This window comes from Sciurus vulgaris (assembly GCF_902686455.1).
Source record: "Sciurus vulgaris genome assembly, chromosome: 16".
Lineage (NCBI taxonomy): Eukaryota > Metazoa > Chordata > Mammalia > Rodentia > Sciuridae > Sciurus > Sciurus vulgaris.
The window spans coordinates 5,347,187-5,366,798 of record NC_136477.1 but is presented as its reverse complement, the minus strand read 5'-3'; the positions used below and the strand labels follow the sequence as shown (position 1 = coordinate 5,366,798).

General features: G+C 55.5%; 1 protein-coding gene across 2 annotated transcripts in view; it reads right to left on the bottom strand.

The window, feature by feature from the left end:
* The window catches only part of ARHGEF18 (Rho/Rac guanine nucleotide exchange factor 18), a 74,865-nt gene extending 62,575 nt beyond the window's left edge, over positions 1-12,290 (bottom strand). For both annotated transcript variants that reach the window (XM_079114493.1, XM_079114494.1), the window contains exons 1-2: positions 12,162-12,290; positions 2,924-3,052 (exon numbers count right to left, since the gene is read on the bottom strand). In XM_079114493.1, coding sequence (XP_078970619.1) covers positions 2,924-2,942 — 19 coding nt within the window. In that variant the 5' untranslated portion in view covers positions 2,943-3,052; positions 12,162-12,290. The remainder of the gene's footprint in view (positions 1-2,923; positions 3,053-12,161) is intronic.
* Positions 12,291-19,612: the final 7,322 nt, after the last annotated feature.

Genomic DNA, 19,612 nt, shown 5'->3' with positions numbered 1-19,612 from the left:
GGGTCAGCCGGAAGCTTCTACCAGTGTTCATGGAGAGCCTGGCGAGCAGGGTGGCTACAGCCCACCTTCGGGGCCGAGATGAAGGCTGGGGAACCAGAGAAGACCTATGAAGTCACCAGGGCGAGCCGTCATGGTGGCCTCCACCAGGGTGGTGGCAGAAGGGAGATGCAGACAGAACTGAGGGCTGCCAGGGTTCTGCGTTTGAGGGACTGAGCGGCTGAGGAGACAGGGAGGGAATAAGGACAAGGCCAGGTCTCAGCTCTGGTGGGCAACTGGATGACGATGACTGAGGATGCAGAAGAGGCACAGGCCTGCTGCAGGGACGGAGCCTCCCTCCATGGCCTCCCACAGTTCCTCTGTCCACCTGACCACCCGCTGCCATGGGTCCTGTTTGAAGGGTCCAGGTTGGGGGCAGGGCTAGGGCTCCACCAGCCCTGGTGCTGTGGCTACTTCGTGGGCCGCTCTCACCCTGCCCGAGGCTCAGCGTCCCCTTCTGTAAATGAGTAGACACAGAGCGCCCTGTATGTCACAGAGTCTCCTTCCTCAGTTCAGTCGCACTGTGAAATGCCACCCAGATCCCCAGACTCCGGGGTGGGGGAGGCAGTCAGCTCCGAGCCCCTTGCCCAGCAGTCACATGCTTTCCTGGGCAGCCTACCAGCACTGGCTGATGGACATGGGGACATAAAGGCTGAGCCATCTACTACCATTTACATGTGGTGTGTCCCCGGAGTTCTTGTGTTGGAAGCTTGGTCCCCAGGGGGATGGTGTTGGGAGGTGGCGTGGAACTTTCCGGAGGTGGGCTGGGTGGGAGGTCCCTAGGCCAACTGGGAGGGTGCGCTTGGAAAGGACTGCTTGGTTTCCTATCTCAAGACGTGATCTCTTGTTCCCACAGGTGCTCCAGCCAGGATCTCACTGGCGTTTGGTCCTGCGATGCTTCGATCATGGAGAGTGTCCCCCAAAGGTCCATGGGCTAGAGGCTTGGCCCCCAGCTTGGCCTTGTGGCTTGGATGTGAGGTGCTGCCCAAAAGCTCCTGAGTCAACGCAGGAGGTGCAACGAGTAGAACGTGAGCACTGTAACCTGACGGCCAGCCTAGAGGACTGACTGGTGGCCACTAGGCAGGTTCCAGGCTCGCCGTAGTTGGGGGAGGTTGGATTGTAGACTGAGTCCCACAGCCCTTTCCAAGGGCACCCTCCCAGTTGGCCTAGGGACCTCCCACTGGGCCCACCTCCAGAAGGTTCCATGCCACCTCCCAGCACCATCACCTTGGGGGTTATATCTTGTCCCCCTACTGCCCCCTCCTGGCTTCCTGGCTTTCCTCTGCCATGCCTTCCTGCCGTGAGGCTCTGCCTAGGCCCAGGGCCTAGAGCAATGGAGCCACTTGACCCTGGACTGAACCTCTGAAATCGTGAGCCCAAATAAGCTTTTCCTCCTCTAAGTTGTTCCTGCTGGGCATTTTGGTCATGTGGAACGTTGACAAGTACAGCAGTATTGGCAGGTGTCAGAACCTTCGAGGCAGGCCTAGTAGAAGGTCCTTAGGTCACCCATTGAAGGGAACTGTGGGTCCTGGGTCTCTCTTTCCACTTCCTGGTTTGTGAGGTGAGTGGTTTCCTCTGCTATACACTCCTACCACAGTGCCACTCTCTCCAGAGGCCCAACGCAATGGGGTCACACAGTCTTCCATGGGGACCTTCAGAACCATGAACTAAAATAACCCTTTTCTCTTTAAAAATTAATTTCCTCATGTATTTTGTTATAGCAATGAAAAGTGGACCAATATACCATCTCAGATCAACTCCTTCTGAGTCTGCTCCCAGGGAATCGAATTCACACCACTTGGTCATCTCTATCCCTGGCAGAGGTGGAGTGGAGATGTGTTTTTGAGGCCACAACGCAGCCCCTTCCTACTTGGGATTGCTCTCCTAGCTGTCTCATCCCCCACCCCAAGGGGGCCTTGCCCCAGAAGCAGGCTGGAGGTTGTCATGAGGACCTCTGTCAAAATCTCAATTCTAGTCCCAGCTTCAACCACACAGCAGAGGGCCTGGTGAAGCACAGGGACCTTAAGCTTTCAGAGTCTCCCCTGGAGGCAGAGCTCATCCACAGGCTCCTGAGACGAGCACCAAGAGGAAGCCTGAGGGTGGAGGGCAAGGGTGCAGGCTGCGAGGTCAGCAGGGTCACTGCAGGATGAGGGACGTCAGCACTCCTCTCCAAGACGCTTTGATTTTCCTTCCTCCCTCCCTCCCTCCCTTCCTTCCTTCCTTCCTTCCTTCCTTCCTTCCTTCCTTCCTTCCTTCCTTCCTTCCTTCCTTCCTTCCAGCCTACTCATCCATCCATCCATCCATCCATCCATCCATCATCCATTGTCCCCTCCCCCTTCTTATTCCAGAAAGGATTCTAGTTTCCTCATCTGTCACACAAGATCATAACCACTTTGTCACACTTCAGTGAGAGCTTGCTAAGACCATGTACATAGAGTGCCTAGTAAAATCCATCCATCCATTCCTCCACCCAGCCACACATCCCCACCCACTCACCTATCCATCATCCATCATCCACCCAGCCACACATCCCCCACCCACTCACCTATCCATCCATCCATCTATCCATCCATCCACTCATCCACCCAGCCACACATCCCCACCCACTCACCTATCCATCCATCCATCTATCCATCCATCCACTCATCCACCCAGCCACACATCCCCACCAACTCACCTATCCATCCATCCATCCATCATCCATCACCCCCTCCCTCCTCTTATTCCAGTTCCCTCATCCGTCACACAAGAATGTGCCCACTGTGCCACGCTTCAGGGGGAGCTCACTGAGGTCGGGAACAGAGTGCCTGGTAAAGTGCGGGTGCTAAACAAAGTGCACTTGCTGCCACTGTTGTCATCGGCTCCCGCCCTTCTCAGCAGCCGACACCTGCCTGCTCATCCTCCATGGTGGAGAAGAAATCCGGGTTCTCAGGTGTCCAGGCTTCACGGCTGCTTTTGGTGGCCAAGGATGCAGCTCTGGAGTCAAAGGTTCGGACGCATGGTTTGGGCTCAGAGCCTGTGGAGAAAGGAGGGACAAGATGCCAGGCTGGCTGGGAGGGCAGAGGAAGCCAGGACCTGAGCTCTGCACCTGCCACTGCTCGTCCCGGGTGATGGGACGGTGGGAAGAGGGTCGAGGTTTTGGCAAAGATCTTCCAATGACCTCGAAGCCACTGTACCCACTACCTCCCTCATCCTGAGCCTGTGGCAGACATTCCTAGTCAACCGGGAGACTCTTTCCTGCTGAGCCTTTGTTCTCTTTCGAGGGCAGTGCTAAGGGTCCTAAGGGTCCGTAGACCAAAGCAAGTTCCCATGCCCACAGTTGCAGGAGAGTCTCTAATGGTGGAATTTCAGTCTGCCTCTTTCTTTTTACATACCAGCATCTCCCTTCTGACCTTGGAGTCCTAAAGTTTCCAGAGTTCTGGGGACCTACGGGCAGCACAGAGGAGAGGAGAAAACAAGGGCTTTGGGGCCCACCAGGCTGTTCCTTCCAGAACCTGCCAGTAATGGTCGTACAGATTTGGAAAGTATGCAAGGGTTCCTGTTCACTCTACAGCTCGGCTGCCCCGTGGCTGGGCTGATCTCACCTCCCATCTGCTCGGGACAGTCCTGCTGTACCAGGGTATTTATTTATAATACCCTGGGTTTTGCTCTCTAAAGGCAGGAAGATTCACTACATGGCCACGTGCCCGGGCAGAGGAGAGCAGGGGCGATGCCCCTTCCCACACCAACGTGGGACCAACAGAGGGAGGGGCTTGCAGATGTCCCCGCCCACGTCGTATTCTCTCTCCTCCCCGTGTGTACATCAATGCTGGCTGGAGTTTTGGGGGCTTGATGCGTATACAATTTGGGGAGACTTCTTTAAGAAAAAAGTATGTAAAGTTACAAACACAAAATTGCCAGGGCCTTTGGGAGGTACCAAGAACAGTGGAAAGCAGCCAAGCAGAAATAAACACGCTTTGTAAATAGATGAATGAAAAGGGGTCGTGTGCACGCGAGCATGTGTACAAAAAGAACGAGAGTGGGAAACCGTCTGGCAGTTCCTCCAACAGTTAGGCAGAGGGCTAGCATGTGGCCCAGCAAGTCACCCCTACCAAATGCCCTGGGAGAATAGAAAACACCATCCACCTAAAAGCCAGTCCGCAATTGCTCACAGCTTCAGTATCCACGAAAGCCAGGTGGAGACAATCCAAACGCCCCTCTGTGGATGAACGGATACACCAAGTGCAGTCTAGCTGCAGAAGGGAATATTACTCAGTTGTAAAAAGGAATGGAATTCAGAGGAATGAGAAGTTATGCTCCATTTGTGTATAGTGTGTGAAAATGAATTCTACTGTCATGTATAACCAATTAGAACAAATAAAAGAGTTATAAATAAATACACACACACACAAAGGAATGGAATTCTGTCTATGTTTCTACATGGATGAGCCTTGAAAATATGTTCTAAGCAACTAGTCACAAAACCCATGCATTATCCAATTCCATTTATATGAAATGTTCAGACTAGGTGGCTCTATAGAGACAGAAAGTATATTAGTGGTGGCCAGGGGAGCCCCTGTCGGATGGAGATTGTAGGTTAATAGATACAGGTATCTCTCTTTCTCTCTCTCTCTCCCCGTCCCCCCTCCCACTGTAGATTGTACTCAGGTGTGCTGAAACACTGGGCCACATCCACAACCCTTTCTTATTTTTATTTTGTATTTTGAGACAGTGCCTCACTTAATTGCTGAGGCTGGCCTTGAATTTGCCATCCTCCTACCTCAGCCTCCAGAGTCACTGGAATTATAGGCATGTACCACCATGGCTGGCTCATGAGCTTCTTTTTAGGGTAATGAAAATATTCTACAATGGATGTGTTCACAGGTGCACAACTCTGTGAGTGTACTAAAAACCTTGGACTTGTACACTTTAAGTTGGTAAATTGTTTAGTAAGTGAATTTTATCTCAACAAAAGTTACAAAAGCTGCGCCCCCAGCCAAGCACGGGAGGGACAGGCACGTGCAGCCATGGCTCCAGCGCCACTCTCCCAGCGGCGCTGCCACTCTGGCGCCACGCACCAGTGCACTGCTGCGGAGGGACACACGCCTCCCAGCCTTCTGCTGCAGGTCGGAGCCGCTGGGTCCTGCAGTCCCCCTCAAGCCTAGAAGCTCCCCTCTCCCCACCCCAAAGCTAAGGCATTTCTGCGGTGGACACATGGGAGCCAAACAGGCTGCGAAGGAAGAGGAAAGACAGGCGGAGGGGTAAGACTTGAAGGCCGAAGGGAGCCCTGCGGGGCGGGAGCCCCCCAGGGGCAGCCACGGCCAGCAGGGTCTGCCGGCTTCCCTGGGCAGGGGCCGTGAAGAGGCCCGAGGTGTCCTTCAGAGGACAGAGACAGACCCTCCTGCCCTGTACTAGTGAACCCTGAAGCTCTGGGATCCACAGGCCAAGCATCAAAGGTCAGGACTGAGCTGAGTCTTTATGTGGAAATTTCTGACCCAGGAACAAGCCAGGTTCAAGCTGATGACACACTCAACCTACTCAACCTGATCCTCTTTCAGAGACGGAGTCCCAGTCTTCCCGTCCAGGATGAGTCCCATCCTGGTGTCATAGACTGAGCTCCTGGTGTTGTGTACTGAGCCCTGATCTTGGTTTGTAGTCCATGCCTCCTCAGTCCATGCTGTTAGGTTGAGCCTAGATCCTGGTGTAGTTGGCCAAGCCCCAATCCTGTCACAGACTGAGCTTCCATCCCAGGGCCACATTGAAACCTGACTCCAGGCACAGGTTGGGTCCTGACCCTCAGGCCACACATGGAGCTCTGACACTGGAGACAGACTGTCCCAGGCCCCTGGTGTTGTCTCCAGTGGCCTCCGTCCTCACCGCCTGGTAATCCCAGGCACACCAGCCTCGGAATGCAGACTGCAAACCATCATCTCCCTCCTCCCGCGTCTCCTTACCAGTGAGACTGCACCAGCTTCCTGGTGAGCAGGCCGGAAGTTTGGAGACCACCAGACTTCCTCACCCCTCAGGACGCCAACCTTACCAGTTCCACCTCTGTGACATTTCTCTACTCTGTTCTCTTTTCTCTGCCCTCGTCTTAGTTTCATCTCTCCCTATAATCTATAACTCCTGGTGTCATCAACTGAGCCCCAACCCCAGTGTCACGGGCTGAGTCCTCATCTGAGGACTGAGCCCCAATCCCAGTATCATAGACAGACCCTTAATCCTGGTGCCACATCCTGAGCCTGAATCTTATGCTATAGACTGGTCCTCATGCCCTATTAGAGGCTGGACCTTTGTCCTCATGTCATGGGCTGAGCCCTGATCCCAGTGTCATAGGCTGAGCTCCACAACTGCCACTAACCTTCAGCCACTAGTCTCTCCCATCCAGTCCACCTTCTGTCCTGGAGCTGATGTATCTTCCTGGCCTGACACTTTGGTGACCACTGCCCTTTCACTGCCCGCACTCCTTTAGGCACCAGTCTCCTTAGAATGGCATTCAAAGCTCTTTCCAGCCTTCCCTCTCAACTCTCCTCCCTTACTAGTCCCCAGCTCCCCATTCTGCTGTGTCCCCCCATCCTGTTCCTACCTCCTTCCTACCCTTCCTGCCTGAAGCTGGCAGCTCAGACTCTGCAGGTGCAGCCCGAGGCTCTGCATGGCTCTGCCTTCTTCCCCAGGCCTTGCTCTGTGTCATTATTTGACTTGCTCTTCCTAGACCAGACTCTGCAATCCATGGCTCAGTAAATCTGGGTTCTCTGGTATCTAGTAGTAAAATCTTGTGTTTAGGGACCTCTTACTTCCTCTGTGCCTACCTAGGACTAAACCCACCAGGGGCTTCTCATTCTTCTGTCCCCAGTGTCCCAGGAGTCCTCGTTTTATAGAGCAGGGTATGGGGATTTGGAGAGGTACACTACCCTACCAGGGTCACACCAGACTGGTACAGGACAGAGCTGGGATTTGAACGAGTATATTTCTGAATTCAAAACAAGGACTCGCAACCACCAGTCTATCCTGTGCTGTGTTGGGTTGGGCAGAGTCAGTGCTGTAAGGATGAATGGATAAATGGAGGGATGGACAGTGGCTGGCTGGATGACTGGACAGTTAACTGGCTGGCTAGTTGTTGTTTGGTTAGTTGATGGATGACTGTGTAGTTGGGGGGTGAAGGTCTACCTGGCTGGGTAGAGGGACCGTGGGTTGGCTGGCTGATGGTTAGAAGGGTAGATGAATGATTGGGTGGGTGGCTGGGTAATGGAGAGTCAATTGGCTAGCTGAGCACTGGACGTTGGGCTGGCTGGAGAGGAGGATGGTGGCTGAATGGCTAGGTGGGGTTGGTGGATGGGTGCATTGTTGGCTGCTTGACTGGCCGGTGGGTGGACAGATGGGTCCACAGCGGGTGGAAGGCGGTGTGTTTGCATCCAGAGGCAGCGATGTGCTACACACAGAATTCTGAGGAGTTGCGGGGGCAGAAATGGAAGGAAAAGGGGGGGAACTGGGGCAGAGCCCGGCAGGGAGGCCACCAGGTGACCCCCAGAACACTCTGTTACTCCCTGGGGAGGGGGGAACATGTGGCCAGGACGGGACCCTCACCGCTGGCCTCAGTCCCCTCTTCCAGGTCTAACCCCACTACTGCCCCAGGAAGTTCTGGAGGTCCCAGGCAGCCAGTGGCGGAGCTTCCCAGGGTCCAGAAAGGCCCTCTGCCCACCGTCTAGGCCTTCGGAAGAAGGGATGGCACTGGAGTGTCACTGGGCGGGGGTAAAGCAGAGGACCCCAGACCATGATCAGGATGGGGCTCAGCCAGGGACAGCCCCCCTCTCACCCTTTGCCTGTCTCCACGCGGCCGCCCGTCAGCCTGAGTTCAGGTCCCAGGCAGCCTCCGCCGGCCCCTGCAGCATCAGCCATAAAAGGGTGTAAGAATCACTGTCCGTCCCCACAGCTGACTCCCCCACCTGCCAGCCTGTAGATCACAGCCTCAACCTGCCTGGGTGGGAAGGCAGGGTGGCCAGGAGCAGAGCAGACCTTCACTGGGACAGGTCACAGGCAGACACCACGGCCATCCACGGCCCATGCCCTGATTCTTCAGGAATGCATCCACTAACAGATTGCTAAACCTTCCCCAAGTGCTTGGGCTGCCCACATTGGTTGCTTTATGTACTGGTCAGAACCCACCACAAAGGTGACCCCAGAACAGACTTGACTTCAAATTCTACATCCTCCAACATGTACTTGCTGTGTGGCCTTGAGTAAGTCACTCAACCTCTCCGAGCTCAACGTCATGAAGGCTCAACAACTGGCAGTAATTTCTACCTTTATGACTGTTCTATTGCATCCCAGCTCCCTGCCTGCCCTATTTCTCTCCAGCCCCCGTCATAGCCTCTGGGTCCCCTGACACTCCCACCTACTCCCTGACCCAGCACAGTGTCTGTGCATTGAACGAGCTATGGGATCCTCATGGCCACCCCCTCCTTCATGGAACACAAGCTACCTTGAACAAGGACTTGGCTCACTTGGCGGTGGTGGCCAGGTTTGGTGAGGCTGAGCCGTGCAGCTGACCTGACCAGGAGGGACTCCTGTTGGTGGGTGGAGGCACAGACCATAAGGAAATCCGGAGGCAATGGGAGCCTGGCCAGCTCCTATCACATTGTCCCCCCATGTCTTGGGTGCTCAGACAGCTCCTGGTTATCCTCAGGAGCTAACCTCCCCCCAGAGGAAGGAGGGTCTTTGTAAAAACCGTTCACCCGAGCCCTGGGGGATGCTATACGGGGCCTCTCAGGTCCATGTACAGGTAAACTGAGCCCTGGTTTAGCAGCCACCCTGAGCCTCCTGTCCTCAGGGGTCCAGGAACCCACAGCAGGGGGACCCCAGCAAGTCAGCAGGCTGCCCTTGGGGATTCTGTGGCCGAGTGCAGAAAGTGGACCGTCCTGTAGACTTTACTGTCTTGGGACAAGTTCCTTGCAGAGCCCAGGGAGACGCGTTCTTTGAGACCAGAGGGGGCCTGCGGGTTGGTGATGTTCCCCGGAGCCTGGGCAAACCGGGGTCATGGGATCTGGGCAGGCTCAGGCAGTGTCTGTTCCCCAGCCAAGAAAAGGGGATTGTGAGCCGGCCACCCAGGGTCCCTTCCTGGGTGGATGGTGCCCGCTGGTCACTGCCTGCCGCTTACCTCTCTTGAAGGCCCACCGCGTCAGCCACAGCTTGGAGAGGGCCGGCCAGGAGTGGTTGAGCGCCGAGCCAGCCATGGGGCCCTCGTGTGAGAGTGTGATGCAGGGCGAGCGGAGGTGGGAGCTGGGCTGGGAATCCCTGCCAGGACTGGGCTGCCAGCAAGGGGCGGAGACTGCCGCGGGGTCTGCCAGACGCATCAGCTGATGGGAGCCTGGGACTGGGGGAGGAGGGCTGGGACTTCCAGCTGGGGGGCTCAGAGGCCCGAGCTGCCGGGAGGCCAAGCCCTGAGCACCCCCTTCACCCAGTCCTGGGGCCTCTGACCAGACAAGACATTACCCGGAGGAAACACACACAGCCTGGGTCCTTCAGGGAGACTGTGTGTGTGTCTGAGTGTGTGTGTGTGTGTGTGTGTGTGTGTGAGTCTGAGTGTTTGACAGTGCGTTGTTGTATCAGTGGACAGAGCGTGTATTTTGAGCTGGTGAGGGTCAGTCTTGGGTGTCGACTTGTCTGGGTGGGAGCGTATGTCAGGTCGAAGTGGTTTTGAAATCTGTAGTGCGTGCGTGTGTGTGTGTGTGTGTGTGTGTGTGTGTGTGTGATATGCCGGTGCTGTCAGTCGGGATGCATCTCCGTGTCTGGTCTGTGCTGTGGTATGGGAGGGTTTCTGGCGTCTGCCCGGGTTTCTGGGTCTCTCTGTATGCGTGTATCTTGTGTGTACCCAAGTGTGGTGCGCGTGCAGTGTGCGGTGTGTACGCGAGCGCGCAGTGCTGCCCCCTGGTGGCGGAAGCCCCAGTACCGCTTCCTGCGCACGGAGGGGCCCTGGAGCGCCCCAGCGCAGCCCAGCCCGCCTGGGAATCGCTCACATGAGCCGACGGCGAAATCGTCTCTCAAAACCTAACGAGTAGCGACGTGCAGACTCCCTCTGCAAGCGAGCGCACCCATGGGTTGCACGGATACGATTTCCCGGCTTGGTGAAGCCAAAGAAAAATCGTAAGTCGGGGCATCATAAGTCGGGGAGCATCTGTCATCCGCCCCCTCCCCTGACCCGCCCAGCAAGGCGGAGCCAGGCCCCGTTTGCGTCCCGCAGCCTGCTCTCAGCCCACAGTGCTCCGGGGCTCCAGCTGCCCCCAGCTCCACGAGGGTCTCTGCTGCCTCTGGTCCCTCACTTCAATCCAGCTGCTTCTCCCTTGGGGCCCCAGAGACTCTTCCCATTGACCCAGGGCGAGGGTTCAAGCTTTCCCTGGCTGCTAAACCTCACCCTGCCAAGGAAGATCCAACCTCCCTCAGGGTCCATGGGGTGGTGGCCTGCTTAGACACTAGATCTTAAGGAGCCCACCCTGGGATGCAGTGGTCCCCCCTAATCCTCAGGGGTGCATTTCAAGACATCCCCCACGGTGAATGCCGGACTCCACAGAAGGCACCCAGTGTTCTCCCCCAACATACAAACCTACGATAAAGTTTCATCTATAAACCAGGCACAAAGATTAACAACAGGAACTGATAATAAAATACAGCAATTATCACAGTAGACAGGAACTGATAATAAAATAGAGCAATTATCACAATAGACTGGTAACAGTCATACAAATGGGATCTCTCCCTTAAAATGTTTATGATACGTAGTATTTTTAGACTTCAGTTGACTGCGGGTAAAAGAAACCACAAAAAGTGTAGCTGTGGCTAACGGGAACTATGGGACTTGCTTAGAGATGGGGACTCATCTCGAGTCTTTCTTGAGCACAACCCAAAGTTTCTGGTGACACCCAAGTGTTGCATGGGTGGGGACGGCCCAGGCCTAGGGCTGTGGCGCAAGAACAGATCATAAAAGGAAAGATGAGGTACGGTCGGCATGCCAGGCACTGCACCAAGATCTCACATGCAAGACCCCATGGCCACCTGTTTATGGATGAGCTGTTGAAGCCCAGAGAGGTTAAGCCACTTGCCGGTGGACACACAGAAGCAGGGTAACTGGGATATGAACCCGCATCTGCCCGGCACAGTCATCATCATATTGACAACAGCAGGACTGAGCACCAGCGTGTGTCCAGCCCTCTGATGGGGACATCAGAGAGGCCTGTGGAGACAGCCCCGCCCAGACGGTGAGGGGTTTGCAACCAGCATTCTGCTGGCTCTTCAAGACCTCATGAAAAGACTTCCTCTCCCAGGAAGCCCTCCCAGAGGGACTCAATCACAAGGGAGCTGGAGGTGGGGACAGCCTCCTTGGGTGTCAAGCCCTTTCTTCAGGACCACAGGGGACGGACCCTCAAGGGCCATCCCCTGGGTGTGGCACTCGGATACCCACAGCCTCCCTCACCAGTTCCTTTCTTCCCGGTCCCAGCGTTCAGCTCCACATTTGCCCCCTCCTGGCTCTGGGGCCACACTCTGGGACCCCAGCGGGCCCATCCCGGTGGCCTTGGGGCTGGAGGAAGCTGAGAAACAGGCGGGCCAGGGTCAGCGCATACCACAGCTGCTGCCTCGCCCCACCGGCAGCTGGTGTGGAGGTTCCCCAAGGTGGCCATGGAGCGCTGGGGGTGGCTCCCCAGGAGAAGCCCCCACCCAGGATGCTGGGGAGAGGGTGGTCATCCTCCTGTGATCCCAGAAGATGGGCAAGGCCCTGCTTGGGCTGGAGCCTGGATGCCATTCTCCAGGGAGAGTTTGTTGTGCAAGATGGAGTCCCCAGGTCCCCCCTTTAGAGCTAGTTTCAGGGAAGCCCGTTGGGGACCCAGAATCTGCAGATTGGACAGTGACATGACTGGTGACTGCCAGAGGGAGCCTCCTGTCCCCTGCCCCACACTCTCCTTGGCTACCAGGGGCTCCATTCTCCTCCCTGGCGCCAGAACCCCAGTCATCTCTCAGGGCCACAGGCCTCTTTAGGATGGGAAGCAGGTGGCTGGACTGTGATGCCTGTCCATTGGCCTGCTACCTGGCAGGTCCCCAGTTCCTCTGCTTCTGTCCCCGCGGGTCCATCTGACCCCATTGCCTGGGGGGTTACTTACCAGAGGGATCCTGGTTCTCAGCAAAGTGGGTACCTGGCCTGGCTACCAGCCCGCGGCCAGGGCTCCCAGCAGCTCCGGGGAGCTTGGCCCCAAGAGCCTGGCGCAAGCCACAGGATGATACAACTCTGCCCCAACTTCCCCTTCCTCCACCGCCGGCCCCAGCTGGGGGCAGACCAGGGGTCTGAGGAGGGCAGAGAGCAGGAGCCTGAGGCGCAGCAAGCCCTCCCCTGGCCCGCGCTCGCAGGTGTGGGGAGGCGGAGAGGGGGCCCGGAGGCTCGGCACCTCACCCCACCCAGCAGCTTCCTGCGGAACCAGCTGCTCAAGAGGAACGGGGCGTGGGGGCCTCCCCCGGGCACATGGGTGCACAGGCAGAGACACATGGGGACACAGGCGTCACGTGTCTGCAGAGGGACCCAGGCGCTCTGACACGCACAGGACACACGGGGAGGGACGCGTGGGTCTTGTGGTGTGCTAGGAAGGCCTGATGACCCTTCTCCGGCTGGTGGCATTCGTGGGTCAGTTCTCCTGGGTGAACACCCTGGCCCTGTCCATCCACCCCCGGACGTCACAGAGTAAGAGCTGGGGGGCGCTCTCACCCCCACAGGGCCCCAGTGCAGCGTGTGCAGATGGCAGTGTGGTGCACACGGCCCTGCGTGGACTCGAGGCGCACACGGGCTGTGGCCCCAGCCCCGTGCATGGAGCGGGTGTGCGCAGGGACAAAGGCGGGGACCACAAGGCCCCAGAGGAGACACAGACAGGGACAGGACGCACCCAGGGACCCGGCCCTGGAGATGCCTCGGTTTGGGTCTGCACGTGGTCACACCTGGGCACACCTGCCTGGACATCTGGACGCAGGAGTGCAGATGCACACTCGCACACACCCGGGCCCACAGGCCCAGGAGGCCTCACCCAGGCTCAGCTCTGAGCGCCCCCAGGGCGGCCCGTGCTGGCCGCGGGAGCCGCTCCTTGCTCGAGTGCTCGGGAATTCGGAGTCAAATCCAGCCTTCGTTAGAAATTTTAGGAATATGACCTCATAGCGGAAGAAATCCTATTGTAAATGCAGCGTGATGTCCTTCCCAAATGGGATCTGAGCACGCGGGACTGGGAGGGCCCGGGAGACGGGCGCAGGGCCTCAGCGGGCAGCAAGCTCAGGAGCTCCGCCCAGCAGCGTGTCAGATACCGAGTCACCCAGAGGGGGTCTGCGAGGTTCTCACGGCAGAAGACGGCATGTGTGCGGCGCCAGGGTGTGTTCACGACGCTGGCTTAGCCCAGGTGGCTCAGTGGTCAGCGCTGGCCCAGCATGACGCTCTGGGTTCCGTCCCCAGCCCCGTAAAAAAAAAAATTACAATGTATACCATAATTTTTTGTCAACCAGACCTTAAAAAAAATAAGTGAAGGTTAAAAATATTCATCAAGCATCCATCATCATGTGTTAGTGCTAATCAACTGAAAACGGTCATGGTGGTGAATTTTAGGATGTATTTATTTTGCCACAATAAAAATGTTAATTGCTTCCCAGTTTTTTTCCTGCATTTTTCTGGGTCATGTGTTTTTGAGACGCCAGGTGTTCCCCAGACCTGCGTGGTAGAGGGGCTGCTCAGCGTGTGCTGCTGACATCTTGTCCCGTGTTCAGCGACCCACATGGGGGTGTGAGATCGGCCACGCTGGGAGAGCTCACCCCTGGGGAGCTGGTGTGAATTCACGCACCAGCCCACACCGCTGCCTGAGAGCCACCGGAGGGCTTGGCAGCACACAGGCCGGCACCCGTGGACTTTGACACCCAGAGTCACTCGTGAACACACAGGCCCAGGGCTTCCAGAGGCCGGTGTAAGTGCACACGCATGTGTGTAGGAGCCCGGGCACCCATGGGTGCCGCAGGCCCATGGGCCCCTAGAAACGTGACGCAGCGGAACAGCAGAGGGGCACACGGGAGACCCAGATCCAGACGCACCTGCTCTTGGGCACAGGGCCACACACGAGCACATACCAGCTCCCGGACATGGGACCAACAGGAAGACACGCACACACAGTGAACGTGCCGGACACACATGCATGGACTCGAATTCACACACACACCTGGGGACCTGGGCACCCCAACACCCGTGGACACACTGACTGGCACGCTGGCCATCAGGTGACCCCCCCCTCAAGAACACTCAGAACTAGAAGCCTCTGAACACAAACACAGACACGGAACTTTTTTTTCTTTTCTTTTCTTTTTTTTTTTTTACTTTTATATTGTTTAATTCAGGGCAAAAAAATTTGGGCCCATGGTGCCATCAGTTGGAGCTTATTTTTAAACTCTGGGGCATTGGTAGGTAATCAGTCATTTCCCTGGTCCTGTGCAGAGAGGCAGACGTTCTTAAAGGACCTAGAGCATCAAGCATTAACTTTCCCAGAGGATGGCTGAGTGAGGGAGGACTTCCTGGCTTCCCTGGAGGCGGGAAGCCTGTTCCTTTATTAGCACGTCATCTTTACACCTAAGAGCTTGGTTGTTTTGACAGAAGTTCACACTCATCCTCAGGGACTGTCCACAAGAATAGAACCAAGCCCTGCACAGGACAGAAGGGGACGCAGAACAGCACGAATTTGCACACATGCATTCCATGACCCATGGATTGTATTTTTAATGCCACGCACATTTATTGAGCACCTGCTGCATGCCTGCACTGTCCAGTGAACAAGACAGACACGCCTGCTGCCAGGAGGAGCTCACGGTGCAGTGAGGAGGCCAATGTGAACCAGGAAACAGCCCCGGGAGGTAAATTGAGACGGCCGAGTTGCTGGGGCAGGAAGTAAACAGCATGAAGTGACTGGCTGGGTGGGGAGGCTGCGGCTTCAGTCAGCAAGGTCAGGAAAGGCCACTTGAGCTGAGCTCTGAACGCCCAGAAGCTCAGAGCATGTGAATCAAGATCTGGGGGAAAGGCAATCCAGGAAGGCCAGGGCAAAGGCTGGGAGGAAGGATGGAGTGGGTGGGCGAGGAGGAGGCTGTGTGGCCGGGGCAGCAGGAGGGCAGCACAGGACTGCTGGAGGGAGCTGCCCACGCCCCCAGCCACACATCCCAACCCTGTCCCCTGGCTTCTGTCCCCTGCCCCACGGGCCATAATGGCATCTCCAGTGGCCTCCTGGAGGCCGAATCCGGGACCACGCCCTCAGCCTCACGCACCTGGTCCCTTCCCACCCCTTCACCCTGCCTGATGCCATCTTGCTTGAATCGGTGGTAAAATCCACCATCTGAACTCTCCTGGGCGCATGGTCCAGTGGCATTGGGTCCACTCCCTTGGCCGTGCAGCCCCCCACCCCATCTCCAGAACCTCCTCATCTTCCCCAGCTGGAGCTCTGTCCCCTCCAACCCCAACCCCTGCCCTCCTCCCAGCCCGGTTCCCACCATGCTGCTTCCTGCCTCTGGGTCTGACTCTAGGGTCCTCCTCTGGGTGGGGCCTGCAGGGTGTGTTCTGTGTCTGACTGACAGAGCTGCAGCACAGTGTCCTGGAGGCACACCCATGTCAGAACTTCCTTTTCATGACTGAGTGATATTCCACTGGAGAGATGGACCACGTGATCCACGAGTCCGTGGCCCTTGCTTTCTTTAGGCCCTTGCTTTCACTCTTAGGATGGCTTTTTTGCTTCCAACTGCTATCATCGATGTGGCCACTAGAGAGCAGCACTTTCCCGCGGCTTCGCTCCCACCTGCTAAGACCAAAGAGAGAAAAACCAGTGGGCATGAGACCCCAGGACTTGGGGCCAGGCGGAGGCCTGAGTCAGCCAGGCCCAGGTGGCCCCTGGTCTACCTTCCTTCTCCCATATAGAGATGCGGGAGGGTGAAATACTCTGTGCTGTGAAGGGCACACCCCCAAATTTCCAGATGGGCTAAAGATAAAATGTGTAAAATAAGCCAATATAGATCTTGGAAGGAATTTACAAGACTATTTTTATAACTTAGAGTTGAAAACATGCTATTTTGAAAAACTAAGACAGGAAACCCAGAAGCCACTAACGCAAATACAGAAATACACATTTTAAAAAAGTATATCATCTTTCTTTTCCTCTTCTTAACTGGTGCATTATGGTTGTACACAATGGTGAGATTTATTGTTACACAGTTGTACATGCACACAATATAACCATATAATTTGGCCACACACACACACACACACACACACACACACACACACACTAACACTAACTTAGGGAAATAGTTTTATAAATGATTAGGGAAAATACTATTATAGAGAAAAATACTATAAAATATAAGTAAAGATCAGCTGGTTTTTTAAGAAGTGTTGGTACCACCCTATGTAAAGAGTTTTCACACAGTGATAAGAAAAAGGTGACTTCAATAGAAAACTGAGAAAGGACACCAACAATCATTATAATGAACTCTACTGTGAGTCAAAGAATGTGTGAAAATAGAGTCTCAGGAGCCCCCATAGGGTGCAAATTTTAGTAACAATGTGCTGTTCACATCAAAGCCATCAGCAATCACAATCACAAAGGAAAGAGAAAGCATGTATCTGCTTGTCATCTTGTTATGGTTGAAAATATACTGGAAATTAGAAATTCTACCAATTTAATTTGTCCATGATTTCGAATAATTTATAGAAGTCGAACAAAAGTTTTTAAGCAGTTGTCATAAAATATATGAAAATAAAGTGATTCAAAGCATTACAAAGTGATAACACCCACTGCTAGCAGAGATGCAGAGAAAGGGTACCGTGCACGTGGTCATGTTGCAGAAACCTCCTTAGGGGGCATCGTCCACGAAAGTTGACCCCTAAGGGGGGTCCCTCTGCTCTGGTCATCCGGTGTGAAGAGACTTTATTCTGTAGGACTTAGCTGAGATTCTTCATCCCACTCCATTTAAGACCCACGTGGGAGAAGATGGCCAGAAGGGTCCCGTTTTCTGAGCATAAAGCTTCCCCTTCTGTTGACTTTTCAGAATCGAGGTCTGATGTACACATAGGAAGATCCGATCTTCTTAGCCCTCATTTCTGTGAGTCTGGCTCATCCACAGTCACAATGAAGACATGGAACCACTCCGCTGCCCCCCAAAGTCTCTGCTCTCCTCTCGTAGGCATCTTCTTCCCTTGCTCCTGGCAGTCACGATTTGTTTTTCCCTGTCTCTCGTTCTGCCTTTTCCAGAGCAGCGTGTAAGGGGCACCCTGCTGCCGCGTGGCCTTTGCGTCTGGCTCCTTTCACCTGGCACATGCGCAGGGTGCTCCGCGGGCCAGAGGCTCCCTTCACGTCCTCGTCTCCTGGTTCTCCATCATTCTGGGGCCACGCTGGTTAGGTTCTCTTGCTGAACGCACCTCAATTATACCTAGGTATGAGGGGCTTAGGAGTGTGGGCCTCCAGCCTCAACTCCTGGTTCTGCTAATCACTGTTGCATGACCCCAGTGGGGCAGCTACCTGCTGAGTTCCTTCCTCTGAATGTGGCAGTATTCCCATGTCATAGGATTAGAGGAGAGGAGCAGGAGAAGGGCACAGAACAGTATCTGGCACACTGCAGGCACTGGATAGTTCTTCCCATGGTTTCTTCTGCCAGCCTTTTTGCAGCCCCCGGGCCTTTGCACTGCAATCCCCTCTGCTGGAGTATTCCTCTGGTCTTCTTTCAAGTACTTAACTTGGAACATGCATATGTATGCTCTTGTGCACATGCATGCACTAGTTAAATCCAAGAGTAGTTAATTGATGTCATTAAATCATTTGTATTTAAAAAATAGAACAGCACCTATGCACATTAGAACAGCAGACCTACATATATGCAGGAGACATCCTCAGACAAGTGAGGGTTCTTGGCACACCTCTGGTCTCGGGAATAGGGTCACCTGATGACTGGACATCCTGTGTTTTTCTTGGCCATGTGTGGTCACCCTGTGTAGTGGCCCTTTGGTGGACTCTGAGTCCTCAAGGCCTAGCTTCCCCAGGGCTGGGGGCTGCTGGGCCCTTCCTTGAGGCCACTGCTCTCTGGGGACTCGCCCTCCCCTGCTGCTGGACTCCCAGAGAAACCACAAGGCGCTTCAGAACCTCAACAGGAAAACCACATCTTAATATACCCGAGGACTCAGAGTCCTCCTAAGGACACGTCCACAGAAGGACGGCTCTGCTTCCTTGCGCATTTCCAACGGCGAGCTGACCCAGAGCAGCTTCCGGGCTGGCAATGACTCCCGAGGGGCTTGCTGCTCTCTGAGCGCTTTCTCCGTGGTGCGCGTCATCTCGATCGTGCGGGGTGGTGGGGCTCCCCGGGGCCATTTTGCAGAAGAGGAAACTGAGGCGCAGGTGGGGGGTGAGATTCTATGAGCTGCGCCCAGGGCTGCTGCGTGCAGACCCCAGAGCGCCTGCCTCGCGAAGGACGTGCTGAGGGAGGCGCGCTGGGCAGGCTGTCAGTCACGGCCGCAGCACCAGACTGTACACCGTGCTGCTCACCCTGACTGTCCCTGAGAGTGCCCGGAGTCTCCTGGCCGCAGGTGGACACCTGTCCACTGCGCGCCTGAGGAAGACACAGCAGGCTCTCGGGGCCATGTTCTACCTCCTTTGAGACGCCGTCTCTCCTTGCGGCTCAGGCTGGCCCCAGACTTCTGGGCTCAAGCAATCCTGCCACAGCTTCCCCAGCAGCGGGGTGGCCTTTCTGGCTCCAGGTCACGGGAAGCGCTGAGCCTGGGAGTCCCTGAGCCACATCTTGCAGCTCTCAGCCGGCTCAGGGGTGTCTCGGGGAGCAGCGGCCTCCCCAGATGCTGGCGGGTACAGAGAGGCAGGGCAGGCCTGGGCCTAACCTTGCCTTTTAGAAGTCAGGGTCACCTGGCAACCAGAGGCTGTGAGCTCCGCCACCGGGGTCATCCACACTCCTGACCATAGCAGGGCCAGCTTTCAGCTTCTAGATTCCTGGCACCATTGAAAAACTTTCTTTTTTCCTTTTTTTTTTTTTTTTTTTTTTTGTCAATAAGTGTTCCCTGACGTAATGATTGTACATGTTCATGGGGTGCAGGGTGATCCTGGAACACGTGTGTGCGCTGTCCACGGGTTGTAATGTACGCTGTGGCACTTCGTCTCCTTAACAATCGATCAAACTCCTCTCTTCTACTTATTTACCAACTGTGCAATAAGTAGTTGCCGACTGTAGCCATCCCCTGCCACAGGGCACTAGAACGTCCCTCTCCTCAGTGCGGTATTTTGGTGGCCCTTCCTCTTCCCCTCCCTACTCTTGGCTCCTCTAAGACCAGCTTTGCGGCTTCTGCTTGTGAGAGAGTCAGAGGGGACGCTTTCTGTGCCCACCTCACTTCATTTCACGTCAGAAGGTTTCTTCTGGCCCATGAAATTTATCTCAAATAAGAGCGCAGAAGGGCAGGGCCACCTGTGTCCACCTCTGGGTGAGCGGTGCAGGGCAGCTGGTAAGTCCTTGGTGGCCCCCGCTGCCCCCTGTCATGGACCAGTGGTTGGGACCAGCAGGTTGT